The sequence below is a fragment of the Cucumis melo genome, chromosome 5 (genome assembly GCF_025177605.1).
Source record: "Cucumis melo cultivar AY chromosome 5, USDA_Cmelo_AY_1.0, whole genome shotgun sequence".
NCBI lineage: Eukaryota > Viridiplantae > Streptophyta > Magnoliopsida > Cucurbitales > Cucurbitaceae > Cucumis > Cucumis melo.
The window spans coordinates 9,475,458-9,493,767 of NC_066861.1; the positions used below are offsets into that span (position 1 = coordinate 9,475,458).

General features: G+C 30.2%; 1 protein-coding gene and 1 long non-coding RNA gene across 2 annotated transcripts; both read left to right on the forward strand.

Annotated features, from left to right (window-relative positions):
* Window positions 1–1,948: 1,948 nt before the first annotated feature.
* LOC103496951 (UDP-glucuronate 4-epimerase 6) lies at window positions 1,949–4,072 on the forward strand. Its single transcript, XM_008458999.3, has one exon. The coding sequence runs from the start codon at window positions 2,182–2,184 to the stop codon at window positions 3,571–3,573; it is 1,392 nt and encodes a 463-aa protein (XP_008457221.2). The 5' UTR covers window positions 1,949–2,181; the 3' UTR covers window positions 3,574–4,072.
* A 9,320-nt stretch (window positions 4,073–13,392) lies between these two features.
* Window positions 13,393–15,763, forward strand: LOC107991527 (uncharacterized). Its single transcript, XR_007820695.1, has 5 exons — window positions 13,393–14,011; window positions 14,101–14,158; window positions 14,254–14,474; window positions 15,113–15,173; window positions 15,689–15,763. It is a non-coding gene; the product is annotated as an uncharacterized LOC107991527 (long non-coding RNA).
* Window positions 15,764–18,310: the final 2,547 nt, after the last annotated feature.

Sequence of the window (18,310 nt, forward strand, 5' to 3'; positions counted from 1 at the left end):
AATAATTGTTTAATTTAATGTATTTAATTTCAACTATATGTTCATTTCAAATCAGAAGAGATATAATTGTAATTAATTAAAATGGTGAAGGGTAAAGTTATATAGAAATGTTTTTCAACTATTTTGGCTTCTTATAGATTATAGATTATAGATTATAGATTATAGATTATAGATATAGATAATTCACTCCCCCTTTTATCTCTTCCTTTTCTTTCATCTCCCCATTCATTCATTCACTTCTATATTCACTATTCTTCTAAATTTTGAGGTTTAATTTTTTATTTTTTCTTTCCGGTCTATCAAATTTAGTATTTTACTTTTATTAATTATAACTCTACCGTTTTACATCACATTTATTTACTAAGAATTAAAATTGAAATTGTATAAGGGATAAACTTTTATGCTTATTTTAAATTTAATTCCTAAATATCTGTTAAATTTAATTCCTAAGTATTTTATTTTTATTAATTGTAACTCTACCCTTTTTCTTAATTTTCTAATTTCATTCATCAAAATTAAAGTGGTTTATATAGTCTCTATACATCACATTTATTTACTAAGAATTAAACTTGAAATCGTATAAATGATTAACTTTTATGTTTATTTTAAATTTAATTCCTAAATATTAATGTTGCATTTGAGGCCGTGAATAAGTTACTGTAATATGTAGGTTATGATAGTCTATGTTTAGGATGTGATGATCAAATTAACACAATAGCAATGAGAGAGTAATAATATTGTAATTAGTTAGAGGTTATAATAGTTGTAAATTAGTTGGAGGTTATAATATTGTAATTAGTTGGAGGTTATAATAGTTGTAAATTAGAATCCCAAAATATTCTTTTTGTTTAGTCGATTAAACAATGTGCGATTGCATGCCCTCTACGATTCTTCCTACAAACAAGGTACATAGATATGCATCTCTTCCGAAATGCTTGCACACACATACACTTTCACTCTCTCACTCCTCTCAATTTGTAGGATATACTCGTTGCCAACAACTCATTATCACATCGGCTTACTGCCATTCCCTCAAAACATAGTTTCGCATGACTATTTATCTAAGATACTCATCTCACTTTTTGTTTGATGTTTGATAGTTCTACCAACACAACTAAATTGTAAACATAAATACGATATTAATCGTTAGAGACAACAAAACTCTAAATACATATATTTGCTTTATTCATTTGAAAACACGCATAGTAAATTACACACCAACTTCTCAAACGTATTATACGCTAAAACTCTAAATGATAATGATCAAATATACACAAATATATATAATATACACTATGTTTCTAGATAAATTATTGATTCCAACTTTTTATTCTTTTGAAATTCTCAAATTTATGGTTAATATATTATATAAATTTTACTATACGTAAAGAAAAATCTAACAACCTTAACATGTATTTGAATAAGACACGTATATGTGACTTAAACGATATTTTACCACCACTCATGAATAAAATTTATATCTTCTAATAAGCATGTTTAAGTGTGTATATAGACATAAAAAAAAAAAGAAATAAAATAGAAATATAATTGAGGATGAAATTAAAAATAACCTATAAATGAAGTAAAAGTAACAAAACCTGGAAGGCATTAGAATTAAAAAACAAAATGCTTTAGGGTTAAAAGAATTTAAACATTTAGTTCCTTACAAGTAACATGCTTAGGTGGCATGCCCAAACATCAAAATTATTAAAATATTTAATGACACGTTAACCATACAATTGAGGATCAAATTAAATTTTTTTTTAAATAATAATAATAATAAAAAGCCTAATTTTTTTAATATATATATATATATATATATATATATATATAAAAGTAATAAAAAGGAAATTTAGGGGCATTTGTGGAATGGTCTGGTACATGCCACTTTCCATCTGTAAGAATAACAAAGAAGATTGATAGAGAGAGGGAGATGCAAAAGTTGTCACCAATTAACCATCCTCCCAACTCCTCTTTTTTTTTTTCGTTTCTTCTTTTTTTTTTTAAAAAAAAGATAATTATAATTATTTTTTTTTAAAAAAAATAAAAATCCATTTCTACTCTCTCTCTCTCTCTCTCTCTCTCACATTGCTATATTAATATTTCCTCAACCCACCCCTCAGCTTCAGAGCTCTACTTCTTTACTTCAGAGCTCTTCTTCTTCGTTTTTAGTTTTTTGACATGTCTCCCATGGCCTCTCCGCCCGATACCAGCAAAACCCTCAAGCTCGAACGCTACAACAGTTATCTTCGTAAAGTCAACAGCACTAAACTCTTAAACGCTTCATCCAAGCTTCTTTTTCGCGCTACCCTTCTCGTCGCTTTAGTTCTCGTTTTCATTTTCACCCTCAATTACCCGCCCTTGTCTGCCGAAAACGCCTCTCCTGGAAACCACCTCCACACCCACCGCAATTTCCTCTCCTCCGCCTTCTACGGCGGCAGTGACCACGGGGGCGCTGCTTGGGAGAAACAAGTTCGACACTCCTCCACTCCTCGTCGCCTCAATGGAATGTCCGTATTGGTAACCGGTGCGGCCGGTTTCGTCGGTTCCCATTGCTCCATGGCTTTAAAGAAACGAGGCGACGGCGTTTTGGGATTGGATAATTTCAATAATTATTACGATCCCTCATTGAAACGAGCTCGCCAATCTCTTCTTTTAAAACACCAAATCTTCATCGTAGAAGGAGACCTAAACGACGCCGCATTGCTCTCTAAGCTTTTCGATGTGGTCCCTTTCACCCACATCCTCCACCTGGCAGCTCAAGCCGGTGTTCGTTACGCTATGCAAAACCCTCAATCTTATATCAATTCAAACATTGCCGGATTCGTGAACCTTCTAGAAGTTGCCAAAACCGCCGATCCACAACCCGCAATTGTTTGGGCTTCTTCCAGTTCCGTTTATGGCTTAAACACGGAAAATCCCTTCTCTGAACTCCACCGTACGGACCAACCCGCGAGTCTCTACGCCGCCACGAAGAAAGCCGGCGAGGAAATCGCTCATACTTATAATCATATCTACGGACTTTCACTCACCGGACTCCGATTCTTCACTGTATACGGTCCATGGGGAAGGCCAGACATGGCGTATTTCTTTTTCACGAAAGATATCCTCCAAGGAAAACAAATCGATATCTACAAAACTCATGACGCGAAGGAGGTGGCGCGTGATTTCACGTACATCGATGATATTGTGAAAGGGTGTTTAGGAGCGTTGGATACGGCGGAGAAGTCAACCGGGAGCGGCGGAAAGAAGAAAGGTCCAGCGCAATTGAGGATTTATAATTTGGGGAATACGTCGCCGGTGCCGGTGGGGAAATTGGTGTCGGTGCTGGAGAATCTGTTGAATACAAAGGCGAAAAAGCACATAATAACGATGCCACGAAACGGCGACGTTCCGTTCACTCATGCGAATGTTAGTTTAGCGTTGAAGGATTTCGGGTATAAACCGACTACGGATCTACCAACGGGGCTCCGGAAATTCGTGAAGTGGTACGTTGGGTATTATGGAATACAGTCGAGGGTAAAAAAGGAAAGTGAGAAAAATAATAATCACTCACCCGAGGAATCCGCTTGATTGGTTTTCTTTTTTCTTTTTCCTTTTTTTTTTCTTCCGTCGTCATCGTCACATGGCCTTCGTCGACTTGTCGTTTGATCCTCTCTCTTTCTTCTTCTTCTTCTTCTTCTTCTTCTTTTTTTTTTATTTTTATTTTTTACTTATTATTATTATTATTGTTGTTGTTATGGTGATTTATGCTGTAGAGGATCAAAGGTATCCACAGCTGTTGTTCATGTTGTAGAAAAAGAAAATAGATATAAGTTATATGAAAAATAATATTTTGTAATTTCATACAAGAAAAGAAAAGAAAAGAAAAGAAAAGAAAAGAAGGGGAAATAGGAGAGAGAAAGAGATGGATGATGTAATAATTGGAAAGGTATGGGGTCCACTGGAATGGATGTGAATCTCAGCCGTTTGATTTCACTGTAATCACAGATCAGAAATGATGATGATGATGATATATATATATATATTTTTATATATATAAAGAAAAAGAAAAATCTTCATTTTCCATCAATTATATATCTTTCTTTTCTTTTTCTTGTGATTAAATTGATTTATACTTGATTTCTTCTCACTATTGTCCTATTGAGTTTGTGATATGTGTGTTGAAAATTTTGTGGACTCTTTGGGTTTGGTTTTGGTCAGGATAAGCACTGCCTTTTTGGACAAAATATTGGTGGTAGAGATGGATTTTTTTTTTCTTCTTAAAATTGAAATAAATAAACTTAAATGGTGGTTCCATTTTGGAGATGCTTTCTTTAATCATTAAAATTATAGTTGGATGGTATTTAATTCTGAAATTGATAAAATATATATTTTGCTTAGCTGAGAATAGTAGGGTAAACCAATTTTGTATATTTCGAATTCAGAGGGGCATATTTAGAAAATATTTTCAATTAGTTGTCACCTATATGTTATTAGAGAAATTATAAATGGACACACATTTTTACACCCACTTTCATATGTTGTTGAACTAAAAATAGCTTATTAATTAATTAGTTACTGCCACCGTTTTAACATACTATTAAAATAAGTAAACATCTTGTATTAATATTAACATTCAAACATATTTAGAAAACAAGAGTATTAAAGATAAAATATCGACTCAACCATTTTCCGATAAAACTTAAAAAAAAAAAAAAAAAAAACATAGGCAAATTATAAAAACCAATTGTACCCTTAAAACTTTCTCCTCAAATGGTTGCAAATTTGAATTTACAAGAGAGCATTAATTAATCATAATCAAATATACCTTGAAACTAATGTTTTGAAAATAGAATGTTAAATTGGAGTGTACCGTTAGACTTGGAAATTGCGCAACCATGACTAATACTTAGCTTGAAATTAGAGAAGTAATATTAAACGTAGAAATTCAAAGTGGAATAAGTAGCAGTTTATAATTGTACATTCATGGTTTGTTTTTTTTTTTTTTTTTTTTCTCTTTTTTATATACAAATTAACAGTAGCATATGTTTGATTTAAGGTTGGCTTCAAAATCCAATGTGTCACGTGAACATTAGGCAACCCTTGTGAATGTATATGATCAAAATTAAATACATGTCGGAAGAAAACGAAGGAATTCATATATATTCATCACTATACATTGTTTCTATTGCTCCTTTTTTTTTTTTTTTTTCCCTTTCACTAGTTACGTCCACAATTTAGCCACCAATGCTACTTTTCTATTAATTGATTACAACTAAATTACTTTTTCACTCATCTCAAAATTACCTTTAAATTTAATTGAAATTTCATCTATTATTATTATTTTTACTAAAAAATTATAGGACAAAAGGTGTCCAATCGAGAATAATAAAAACCAAGTAGAAATTAAACTAAAAAGTAAGGGATAAAATGTAACATGATGGGATTTATAGATGCCTTTTCTTTTCAATTGTGGTGAAAATTATTTTCTTACCAAGCTTTTTTTAAAATTGTTCAATTGTCACATTTCCTTTTATTATGATCGGTAGATACCGAAATTTTTGTAATGTAAAACGAACATCAGGAATTACTAAGTAATGCTAAAAGGTATTTTACTTTTTTTTTTTTTTCCTTTATAAAAGAAAATTCATTTATTTTATTTATTTGTATATGAAGATTGAAAGAAAAAACAAGGTTTTGGGTCAAGTGGGAATCTAAAATAGGAAAAGGGATAAATAATTAAAAAGTAAAAAAAATAATTCCGACCAATGAGAGGAATCCGATGTTGAGGGGAGTGTGAACTCCGACCGTGGGGTTGCCGTGTTCTGTTCTGTCAACTTCTTTTTTTATTATTTTTATTTGAAAAAATGGAACCTTCCTACTAGGGTTTAGGTAAATTGATATACCATATGATTAAGATTTTAAGTATATTTTCTAAAATGTGAATTACATGACCACTAAGAATTTTTATCTTCAAGATATTTGACAAAAGGTAGATGGGATGTGGAGGGGAGTGACATGTGGATCATAATGGACATCTATTTAACAATATTTACAATATTCTCTCTTACATGTCTATTACATATATGAAATATGTTTCGTTGAAACCTTATTAAGAAAAAATCCAATGGAAAAAAAATCTAGTGAAAAGAAAGAGAATATATTTCATATAATTTATACACTTACGAAAATATAATTTACACTTACTCTCATGGAACATCACTGAGTCATCGCATTCCAATTTTGTACACCAGTTTTTTGAAGGTTGCGGTAGGTAATGATTTAGTAAATAAGTATGCTAAGTTATCTTTCAAACAAATTTGTTATACTATGATGTCACCATTTTCTTCAAGTTCATGTGTGTATAAGAGAGTTTTGGTAAAATATGTTTTGTTCTATCTCCTTTAATATAATCTCATGTGATTTGAGCTATACATGTTGTATTCTCTTTGTGTAGCATCGGTGAAAGATTTTTACTAGAAAATAAGTCAGATGTTCCATGAGTGTGCTGAGTCATTGATCTTAGCCATACACATTCTCGACTTGCCTTCGTTGGAAGAATTATAACATGATTTAAAGAAGTGGCTGTTATTGCAGACGTTTAGTTTAGTTCTCATAACTGACAAAAGGTAGAAAGTTTAGTTCTCATAAACAATAGTCTAACAATTAATTGCAGACGTTTTACAAATGATTATGCTAAAGCATTTTGTGTATGAACATGAGCTATAGGATGTTCAACACTTACCCCAATTGTCATGCAATAATTATCAAAAGCCTAGGATGTAAATTTACCAACATTATTAAGACAAATCAACTTAATTATAGAGAAAACTGTTCTCTTAATTTAATTATTTGATCGAGCAAGTAATTTTGCAAATGTAAGATTTCTACTAGATAATAAGCAAACTCGTGACCATCTACTGGAAGCGTCCATTAATACCATGAAACGCTTAAATAGTCAACTTGGTGAGTTAATAGGTTCGCATATATCACCATGAATTCGTTTTAGAAATATAAATGACTCAATTTTCACTTTAGTTGGTGATGGTCTAATTATTAATTTGCATTGAGAGCAAACATCACATGATATAATTTCTTAGATTGAAAAGTCTTCTAGTTCTTTGATAGATGTCCATGTGAATTTTCAATAATTCTTCTCATCATTATAGACCTTGGTGACTCAATCAATTGTGCCAAATTGCAAGTATGTTTGGATTTCATGAACTTCAAGTTCATTGTTGCATATATTTCAATTACTCGTATATGAGTATAATATAATTCAGAAGATAAAGCAAATAAACTTTTCTAGTATATACGTCTGTCGTTTGAGACAATAGATATTATATAAATATATATCATTCTATCTCATTCTTTCTATCAGTTTCAATATGATAATCATTGCAATGCAAATCTTAAAACTAAAAAAAATTTCTCTGATTGACTAGAGAATAATGCATTATCAATTCTGAATTTTATTCCTCTAGGCAAAATAGTATTTGCTTTTACAAATCCTTCAATTTTGCTGAACTTGATATTATATTGACTTTTGCTTCTAGAAATGTCAATTATATTTGTAAAAAACATTTTTTACTTGTTAGTATTGTGTGTAAGGTGCACTGTCTGTCTGACATATATCTTCATCGTTGTTTTTTTAGTTATTCAGCATAAGAAAGCTTCGCATGCTTATTCATTAAACTAATTAACTACAATGAGAGAAACCAAACTTAGAATACAAAAGAATAAAAATGAGAGATAAAAAAAATAATTATTATATAAATTCATAAAGAAAATACTTGCTACTTTATCAAACATGTCAATTTTTTCTTCAAGAGATTCAAATTTTATTCGATCCAAATTTGTCATACTGGATGAGTCAAATATATTTTTACTTTGATATGCCAAATTTGCTTCTACATCTTTTTTTTTGTGGAGCTTTTTTTTAATGATCATCCTCTCATGCGGTTCTTTTAAAAATTGGATAATTATAATAGTCAACCATGAAAAATAATTATTTATTTCTTTACTGCGATTTTAACCTCGATTACAATTGTCAAATTCACAACATTCACTTTAGGGAATGAGATTGTTCTAGTTGGCCAAGATTCATAATTTTTCATTTACTATTATTAAATTTTACAACATTCACTTTAAGAAATGTTGGTTCTTTAGTCCACTCAAATTTATGCTTTTTCAATCAATAACTTATTATTTCATTCATCTAGAGAAGCCTTTATATTAGATAAGTACATAATATTCTACAAAATGTTTCTCTAGATATTTCTACTGCAGAAGCATATGCGAAGTGTAGAAAAACTCTTCTCTAACATATTGATTTAAAATTTTGGAGCCTCAAGTACATCAATTTATAACGAGCTTTAGAAAGAATAATTGTTTTATGATGATCATATTTTTAATGACATCTCGATGTATTTCGGCATCAACTATTCTTGATAAATAATAATTACTATTAGTATCAAATTAGAAATTGTGTTTTTGTAATATTTTTCAAGATAACATTATTACAAAATATTGTAATTAAATTAGAAATTTAATATATATCAAACATACAAAATAATCTTTAATTTTATTAATTATAATAAAATGGGAGAAAAAATTGGCATACCTTCAAAGGAGGAGGAGAAGATCGGTAATAATAACATGATGTAAAAATGAGGCATAATTGGAACATGAAAATCGAAAAAATATAATATTATAAATAAAACAAAATAAATAAAAATTAAAAATAAGAAAATAGAAAATCCAAAAAAAAAAAAAAATTCTACACATGAAAATTTAACTAACAAAATCCATAAAATATCATTATTTATAAAAAATTTGGTAAACATGAGATGTGTTACTTGACCACCAACCGTTGATATCTTCAAGACATATGACAAATTGATGAGATGTGAAAAGAGTATTCTTCAAGACATGACAATTTAGAAGAGATTGTGGACGAAGTGGCTTATGAAATGTAACGAACATCTATTTAACAATAGTTTGTTGATAATTTAAATCAATACGAAGGAATGATTTATTGGCATGTCTGAACTTTAGAAGGACAAACCTAAGTCTAAACTTTATATTAGAATGATTTTAAATAAAATGAAAATGATCACGTACTCAATTTGTTAGGAGCATCTAAAGAAAAAGGTTATTTATGAGATTTTACTTCACAGTTGCAACATTCTTCTGAATTAGTACAACACATTTTGTCAACTCAGAAACTCAAACCTTAACTTTTCTCTTCTTAATAACTTAAATACAATACTCAACTTATTAGGAATTAAATAAAGTTTATGGATATATATATATATATATATATATATAAACTACACAAAAGATTCTGTGTATAAATTTATATTTTTATTTTACTCCCAGAACTCTAACAAATATCTAATTCCAAGGTTATATTGTTGAATAATATTTCAATAATTAAATATTGATTTATGCTATTTAAATTATCATACATCAATTCAACCAAAAAACAACAAATCATCTCTAAGCTCCACTATATGTATTGCATGAGGAATGTCCTAATTTTCTAGTACAAAAGAAAAACAACATATATCTAAAAAGCACAGATTGTTGTCTAATTCCAAAATATGTAAAATCCCCATCAAGAATGTATATATGGTCAACAAGATTACAAATCTAGACTATAATCTCAATTATCAAAATATGCATTTTAAATCTTTCCAAATATTCTGTCATTCACATCACATTCATACTTCTTTCCCATTATTTTAGATACCAACAAAAATGATTTTCAACTATTTTTTAAAGTTTGTTTATATATATATATATTGAGTCATAATTTTTTTTCCATATCATGCTATTTTCATAAAGAGAAAAGAAAAAAAAAAAAAAGAGAGAAAAGATTATGTTAGGTGACCAAATTAAAATAGTTAATTTAAGAGATTGTGCATGGAACATGTATGATTCACACACTCTATAACCTAAAATGATTATGTTGTATATTATGGTCTATCTTTACTCCAAAGATAAAGTATTTAAAACTTAGGAAAGCAATAATCATATGAGAAGTGGACATGTTGAGGACAATGAGTACATTAATAAAGTTGGCTAATGTTCCATAATAATATTATTATTAATAATAATAATAATAAACTTGTTAAAATCAAATTAAATAAATAACAATAATAATAAAACTATATATGTTTCACTAAATGAGAAAATATTCAAGCTCAAAATTTTATTTTCCTTCATATAATTTGGGTACTATTTAATTTAATTTTAGTCTTTTTAAGTTTTCATATTTAATTGAACTAATTATAAATTAATTTTCATAAGTGTCGTGGCTATATTTTAAACAATTTTTTAGTAATATATGAAATTTGAACGAACAATATAAAAAATAAATATATGTAAATTGTGGTTAAATTGGTAGAGAATGACAAAATTGAATGTTTAAATTCACTATTATATACACTTATAAAATTTAGAGTCGTGTTGTTAATTTAAAAATTCAGCATATGTTTAGAAGCACCTCTGATTAGTAATGGATTAAATAGATAAATTATTAGATAATTGTATGACATCTAACTAATATATAAATAATATAGAGAAGAAATTTTGTGTGTTTCTATGGGAATTAATTGTGACGAAAGTGAGAGTTGCATAGCTTTGTTTGTTTGTTTGTTTGTTAGTGGAATCATAAATTAGAGAAAAAGTATTTTAATAAAAAGAAAGAAAAAAGAAAAAAGGAAAATTAGTGAGGGTAAAATAGACATTGAGGACGTCCAACAAACTCGATGTGCACCACTTGCTTTCTCTCTCTAGGATTCCCTTTTCTTTCTTCTCCACCGACACTTTTCTCTCTCCTCCCATTTAGAAAAACATATTATTATTATTATTATTATTATTATTATTATTATTATTATTATTATTATTATTATTGTATTTTAAAAAACTCTTTATTGAAATAATACATTTTCAAAAACTATTTAGAAAAATGATGAAGTTTGTTTTTCTACCAAAGTCCATTTCCTCTTTTTTCTTCTTTGTTCTATTTTATTTTTATTTTTCCTTCTTAAAATTTATATTCTTATCCTTTTAATTTAATATTAATTTATTTTTCTCTCTCACGTAAAGATCGATTTTTTATTTTTTATGAATAATTGGTTAAATTTTATTGTTATTGAAACTTATTAAAGAAGTGTGTTCTTTGTATTTTTATGTTGATGAAATTTTTAAAAAATTTTCAATTTATGTTTACGTTAATTTTTCAATTTATGGATATTAACTATTGTAATCTATTCGTTTTGTATTAATTGAATGCTTTAAGTTTTTTTAATTGCTTGTGATTGGAAAATAATTAAATATAAAATAGAATGTCTAATACAATAATTTAACAATTTTTATTCAAAAAAAAAAAAAAAAAATCAATGTGTTTGACAACCTAGACATCGCTGATTTCTAGTTACTTGTCGTCATCAACTCTGCATTCTTTGTTGCTCTAGTCCTTCATGATTCTCTTTGTTGTTATTGCTCATCTGTCTGCTCGGGTATCGCTATAAGCACTTCTTTGTACAAATACTCATTACGAAGATGATGGATCGATCCCTAAATCATAGTATCCTTACCCAAAGTTTGACGATGATGGACATGCCTCCGTATTGTAATATCCTGTTTCGAAGTCTAACGATTGACTGACTCCTGAATCATAATATCTCGTTCCAAATGCCGACATCATCCTCATTGGACTAAAGTAACCAATTATAATATCTTGTTCCAATTGTCATAGGAGGTACTTCTTCCACGTGTTGGTCAACCTCTTCCAATTCATTAGGCTCTTGCACTTGAGCACGTTTTCTTTGAACTGGTGCATGTATAACAAGTACATCGTACATATAGTGTTGGTTATGCATTTAAGTTTATGCCCAAATCTACCTTACTCATCACATACAAATGCACCATTTAAGTTTCCACATGGAGGTTAGTCATAATTAACTCCATCGACACCATCAATTATATGACCATATTTGTAAACAACATAAATAACACATATTTATTTGTCATTTTCTATATAAAAAAAGGATAAAAATATACATAATTAATTATTATAAAAAAAACATTTTCTATATAAAAAAAGATAAAAATATACATAATTAATTATTATAGAAAAACACTAATAACAAAATTTGAATTAATAAAAAATCACATGATTCACAAAAACAAGAATTAAATTAGTTTGAGCCAATAAAACAAAGAATAATTACATATATAAAAGAAAACCCAAAAATATTTACTACTCGTGTAACAAAAAAATAAAAGCCCATGAAGCCACTCAGTATTTTCATAAATTCTAGATTTGTCCTTATTGATTTTAAATTTCGCGTTGAATACCTGCGTATTTTGTATATATTAATACTTCTCCACATTCTCAAGGTCTTCTTGTTCGTGATTTCTTCGTGACTCTTCCATAATTTTTTCCTTCTTTGTCATCTCTCATCCTCGAAAGCATCTCTTTATTCTTTATTCATTACCAATATTTTGTCCTTTCCTTTTCCTTTACTACAAATCTAAACGATCGTTTACCATGATCATTTAAATTTGTTACATGATCGTTTTGTTTAGATTTGGTACAAGATATTGTACAGTACACGATTGTTTCATTTAGATTTGGTAGAAGATCGTGTAGATTTACTACTCCCTCTCTCCTCAATATCTATGCTAATCCTTTTACTACTCCCCACACACGTACATGTAACACGCACACATATATTGATATCAAATTTTAGTCGAAGAAAACTTGTTACCCTCACGTTACATCAGTAGTGTTTAAGTCAATAAGGAAATTGAATATTAGAAAAGAAATAATAAATTATTAGATAACTCATATGGAACCATTATAAGGAATTTGAGTAGGATTTATTTTGATCCTACCTAAATTAGGAAATGAATTTCTTAATATCAAGTAGGCTAGATGATCAAATTTGATATTATCTTTACTTTTTGCCTTACTCTCTCAACGATATTAATATGACTAATGATTCTAAAATGGTTATCATGTTTTTTTAAGTATTATTTTAAAACATACATATAATAATTAAAAATTAAAATTTATATTTTTTTAAAATTAAATAATTAAGAAAATGGTTAAAAAAATATAAAAAAAATTAAATATAGGGGAGAAGAGATGATGGGGAAATAAAAATCAAATTAGAAGAGAAAATGATAAAAAGAAGTTGAGGTGAGAGACTCGTCTACTTCTTAACATTTTTTTTAAAATAGAGGTCGAGCGTTCAAAGCTCTATCTCTCTCTCTCTCTCTCTATATATATATATATATAAGAAACTTACATAAATGTAACAAAAATGTTAAAGTGTTAAAGTGTTAAACTTACATAAACTTACATAAATGTTAAAGTGCCCTCTTTTCTCGTCCAATGCTCAATCACCATCTACTTCCTCTTCTTCTTCTGCTAGGGCACAACAACAACATTGCAGCATCCCAAATTCCGTGCTCCTTCCTCTTCTCCTTCTGAACCTCTCTCCCTTGCCGAGTCAAGCTCTCCCTCGCTGGCTTTCTTTTGTCTTCTTTATGATTTATGATATGACTTCTTTAACCTTTCTTCCATGAGGATTGGAAAACGATTGATGCACCCACATTCGTAGTTTTAGAAATTTCAGTGCCATAGTTGAAGAATCACAACATCAAGTGGAAACCCTATTTGACTTGTTAGCTTTGAAACATCTAATAATGCTTGGTGGCTTCTTTAATTTCCTGACCCCCCACCTCCTGATGGTCTCTGTTTTTGGCTAACATTATAGCCCTCCATTTCATTGCTGCAATTAATGTGATTGCTTCTGATGAATCCCATACTTGAGGAGACAGCTGAAATGGTTATTTGCAGACAATGAATTAATCGATCGGTCCAAGCTGCGGAAATGGGAGAAGAGGGACGATTATTAGCCATTACCCCCACTCGGGCTTTTGCCACAGTGGTCACTCTCATGGTTTCTTTTGGATTTTTCTTCCAAGGCACGCTGAAACAGACCAAAAGGTAAAATCGATCCTGATTCTTTCTGGGTATTTGATGGAATCTTGTTTTTTGAATCTTTTGATTGAGACCCTTTTGATCTTTTTTGCTAGTGGTTGAATAGGAGGAAGAGAAAATCATTACTTGTTGTATTAAAGAAGATTAAAGAAGGTGAGATATCAGAAATATGGCTGTTTGATTTTGTTTCCTCTTTTGGGTTGATTTGTTTCAATGGTTTCTTGATTGGGTTTTGTTTTCTTGAGCAGAGCTGATGCTTTTTGGACTTCTTTCATTGTTGATGGGTCACTGGATTGTTTTTGTTGTAAGAATTTGTGTCTAGTCATCTGTCTTGAGCAACCGTTTCTATCCTTGTGCGTTGGAGACTGATCTGAAACGAGTTAGACATATTTTCATTGCAACTCAAGGCTTGAACGATTCTATTCCAAGGGAGCACAATAACGATGGGATACAAGAGTATTGTCCTGAGGTACTTTTGATAGCTTGCCTGATGAGGTTCATTTAACTTTAAATTATTGTTTTTTGTTTGATAACCATTCAGTTTCTTACTATTACGTTTATAAACACTGCTAGTCTACTTCTACTTAATAGTTTTTTTAGTCTGTTGTCTACTTTTTAGGCGTTTTCAGAATCCAAACCAAGTTTTGGGAACTTAAAAGTAGTTTTTAAAATGTGCTTTTTTTTTTTAATTTGACGAAGAATTTAAATCTTTACGGGCCCTTAATAATTAGCTGAAATAGTTAAATTCATGTTAGAATAACTATTTGAACTTTTTAGATGACCTAGTGTTGATTTTAACATGATGCTTGGTCAGAAGGTTCGAGTCAAGATGAATTGAAAATTTTATCTGTTATTCAATATGTTGTTACTTTGCTTTCTAGGGTCATGAATCATTTGCTTTATATGAAAGTTTAGAGCAGCTCGACTAATATTCGTTCTCGATGTCACCCACGTTTCGTATAGCTTCATTGCCATTGTCTTGTCTATGATTAAGGTTGATGTATCTCATAATCAGTCTGCCTTCAAATTCTTCTGTTTCATCTCCATGACATCTTGAAGCTTGCCTTTTCTTTTTCCTTTTTTTTTTGTGTGTGTGTGTGTGTTTAGATATATGGCTGGATAACATGGGAAAATGAGGCTAAGGCTCTGGCCATTCGAAACACTCAAGGTAAATGAAATTACACCAAACCATTTTTGTAGTTTCTAAGCATTGGAACTTGTTTGAGTCATTACAGATGCATCAAAGAAATTGTATTAAATGTAATTTTGACCCACAATTTTCATAATTTCAACTCAGAAGAATCTGCACAAGTACCATCAACTGGACCAGACATAAGGCGACTATAATTATTAGTTTGAGGGTTTAATTGATACAATCCCCAAACTTTAGGTACCAATTGTATTTTTTTTCCTCTTTATGAAAGGTAACAAAACTGAGATGAAATGATGTATACCTCTTAAACTTATCCTTTCGTTAAAGGGCACATCCCATTGGATTTTTTAAAGCAGTGAAGCGCCCTTTCCTAGGTTTTACTGTTTCGGCATTTTCTCCAGTCTTTCAGGAGCACCCAATAAAATTATTCTATGTAGTTGTCATTATCTGAGATTTTCTTTTAAATCTTTTTTCTGCACTTCTCTTCTTGAAAAGATCTAATATTTTTACATCATCTTTTTCCTTTTCAGATACATGGGGTGAGAACTTTCCAATTAGTGATCCTGACTGGGACCTTGTCATAGCCAGCGGTATTTTACTCTGTAAGTTCTTATCCTTTAGTTGTCTCTTTGAGATATTTTTTCAGGATTTAATCAACTCAGTTTCGATGGAAAAAAAGCAAAGTGTTTACATAGTAGTAATTGGTTCATGAATTTAATCAAATATGATGGACTGTTTGAGACCATCATAGTGGTTCTTAAACTTGTTTTGCGTTATTAAGGATGGTTATGGAGATCATTACTACGAAAACTTGTGTTACTAGTGCATTTGTTGAGCTTGATGTCAAAGTTTGGACTTCATTTATTCAACCTTAATGTTCAGTCTTTTGAGTATTACTATTGCACTACATCAAATTCTCTCTTGCACTTGCTATTATCGAACTGCTTATTCTTAAAAGGCTTACAAAGCTTCATAATCAAGTCTATCACTAACACGATTTTAACACGATTTTAACTTGTTGTTTGTAATTTGTTACTAGCTTGAGCTAATCAACTAAGGAGAATTACTGGTTTTAGTTGATTTTGGATAATATTATCAACTAAGTAAAGCCATGCATTTCGATCTACTATTTCAATTAGTTTAGTTTATTCTCAAGTTGTTCTCTTATTTGTAGTCTATAATTACTAGACTTTACTAATTATGTTGATAGAAAGTTATGTTGGGGGGTCTCAATGTGGTGGAACTTATATAAAATGTTCATGGGTAATATTTTTTTCTTGTTCTTTTGTTTTCACTACTTTCAGGTGGTGGTGAATGATGATGATGCCGTTAACTCTCTTGTACTTGTCATTCGCTTCAGATAGACCCAACATCTGAAGGGAAACTTGAGTTTGATAGTGTGAAGGTGTTTGCATACATTGTTCTAGCTATTTCAGCTCTTGCTTTGGACAATAATATTCTTAGGATTCCACTAAGAATATTTTCATATACAACTACATTGCTTGGAGGGATTTCTCATGCTTTAGGCGACAATATGGATCAAAGCACCATTTTTGCTTACTTGCTGCACAACAGTAAACACATTGGATTATCTGATCTGGGGTTTAATTCAGAGAGAGAGTCATGCTCAACTACACGTGGTAGTTCTATCAACGACATACCTACCATTGTCTCCCTTAAGATACCTGCAATGATACATGAGCAGGCGCAGAAAGATAATGATGCCATAAAATCTATCAAAATCATCCTCTTAAAGGTGCAAGATATTTGGCCACTAATACAATCAGGAGTTTTGCATGAAGTTTTAAGGACTTTAAGGTTTGTAGATCAGTTCTTTGTCTAACTGCTTTTCAGTTCATACTTTAAATGACTTCTTCTTTAGATATGGTACTACTATGAAAATTTTGTTAAAAATCTACGATAAAATCACTATTTATTCTAAAAATGAATCAATATGATTTACCTGTAAATTTTGAGCTCGTAAATTTTGTTCTTAGGTTGGAAAGAAACAATGGAGTGTTCAATGATCATTGAAGTTTTTTAGCTTAGCTATACTATAATTTTGTTATGCCTTTTGATTGCATTAGATGAAATGATGACAGTTAATAAAAGTCATAAATGATAAATAATGACATTTAATATCTGTCACAACAAGATTAATAATGACACTTATTCTTTGTCATAAAATGTAAACAATGACAGTTATTCTTTGTCATCAAATATAAACAATGACAGTTTTTATCTGTCATAAAACAAAATAATGACATTTATAATCTGTCATAAAATAAACAATTCGTGACATTTATTCTCTGTCATGAAAAACACATTTCGTGACAGTTTTGTAGAACTGTCATAAAATGCTTTCCATGACTGCCGCATCAATGACTGCAAATAACTGTCACGAAATCTTTTTATGCCAGCATTTAATTGTCATCGTAGGCACCTTTCCTACTAGTGGATAGGACATTTTTGTCTACTCACAAAAAATAAATGTTCATTATTTAATTCTTTTTACAATTTTTTACCTTTCCAAAATCAAGGGATGACATTTGCATAAATTTGATTATTTGGTCCTCATTTATTGCAAGATAAATTAAAGGGGAAAATTTTAAAAATATATGAAAAGCGTAAAACCCTAATTTGATATCAAAAGCCTTCAATGGAAAACCTGGAAATGTCGTAAACATTACCAACCCACCGTCCTCGACACTCCCTCGAAAAGCTTTTCCAATCCACCATTAAATCAGATTCTTAATCAGTTAACCACAACCAAACTTGATCAAAATAAATTTTTGTTATATAATACATTGGCTTTCCCCATTCTGAAGGATAAAAGCTTGAGGGTCATTTGTCCTATAAGAGTCCTTGCCCACTGAAGTTCATTGCCAGCACATCTGTCACGGAAGAAGGAGATGATGTAGCGCTAACGGCTTCCTAGAGCTCAGCCACAATAAGGGTTGTGAATCCTCTCTATTTGAGCAATGGGTAATAAACGATCTTCTCCTACTTGGTTGGTTATATCTATGACACAGAGGTTGTTGTTCTAGTTATGGGCTTTACCAATATAAAGACTTATGGGAAGCAACTCAAAATCTTTTAGGTGTCCAATCAAGAGCAGATGAGTGTTTCTTTCGACAAATTTTTCAGACCAC

What these genes read in the sequence shown, in the direction of transcription:
- LOC103496951 (XM_008458999.3), top strand. Translation starts at nt 2,182, where the DNA reads ATGTCTCCCATGGCCTCTCCGCCCGATACCAGCAAAACCCTCAAGCTC.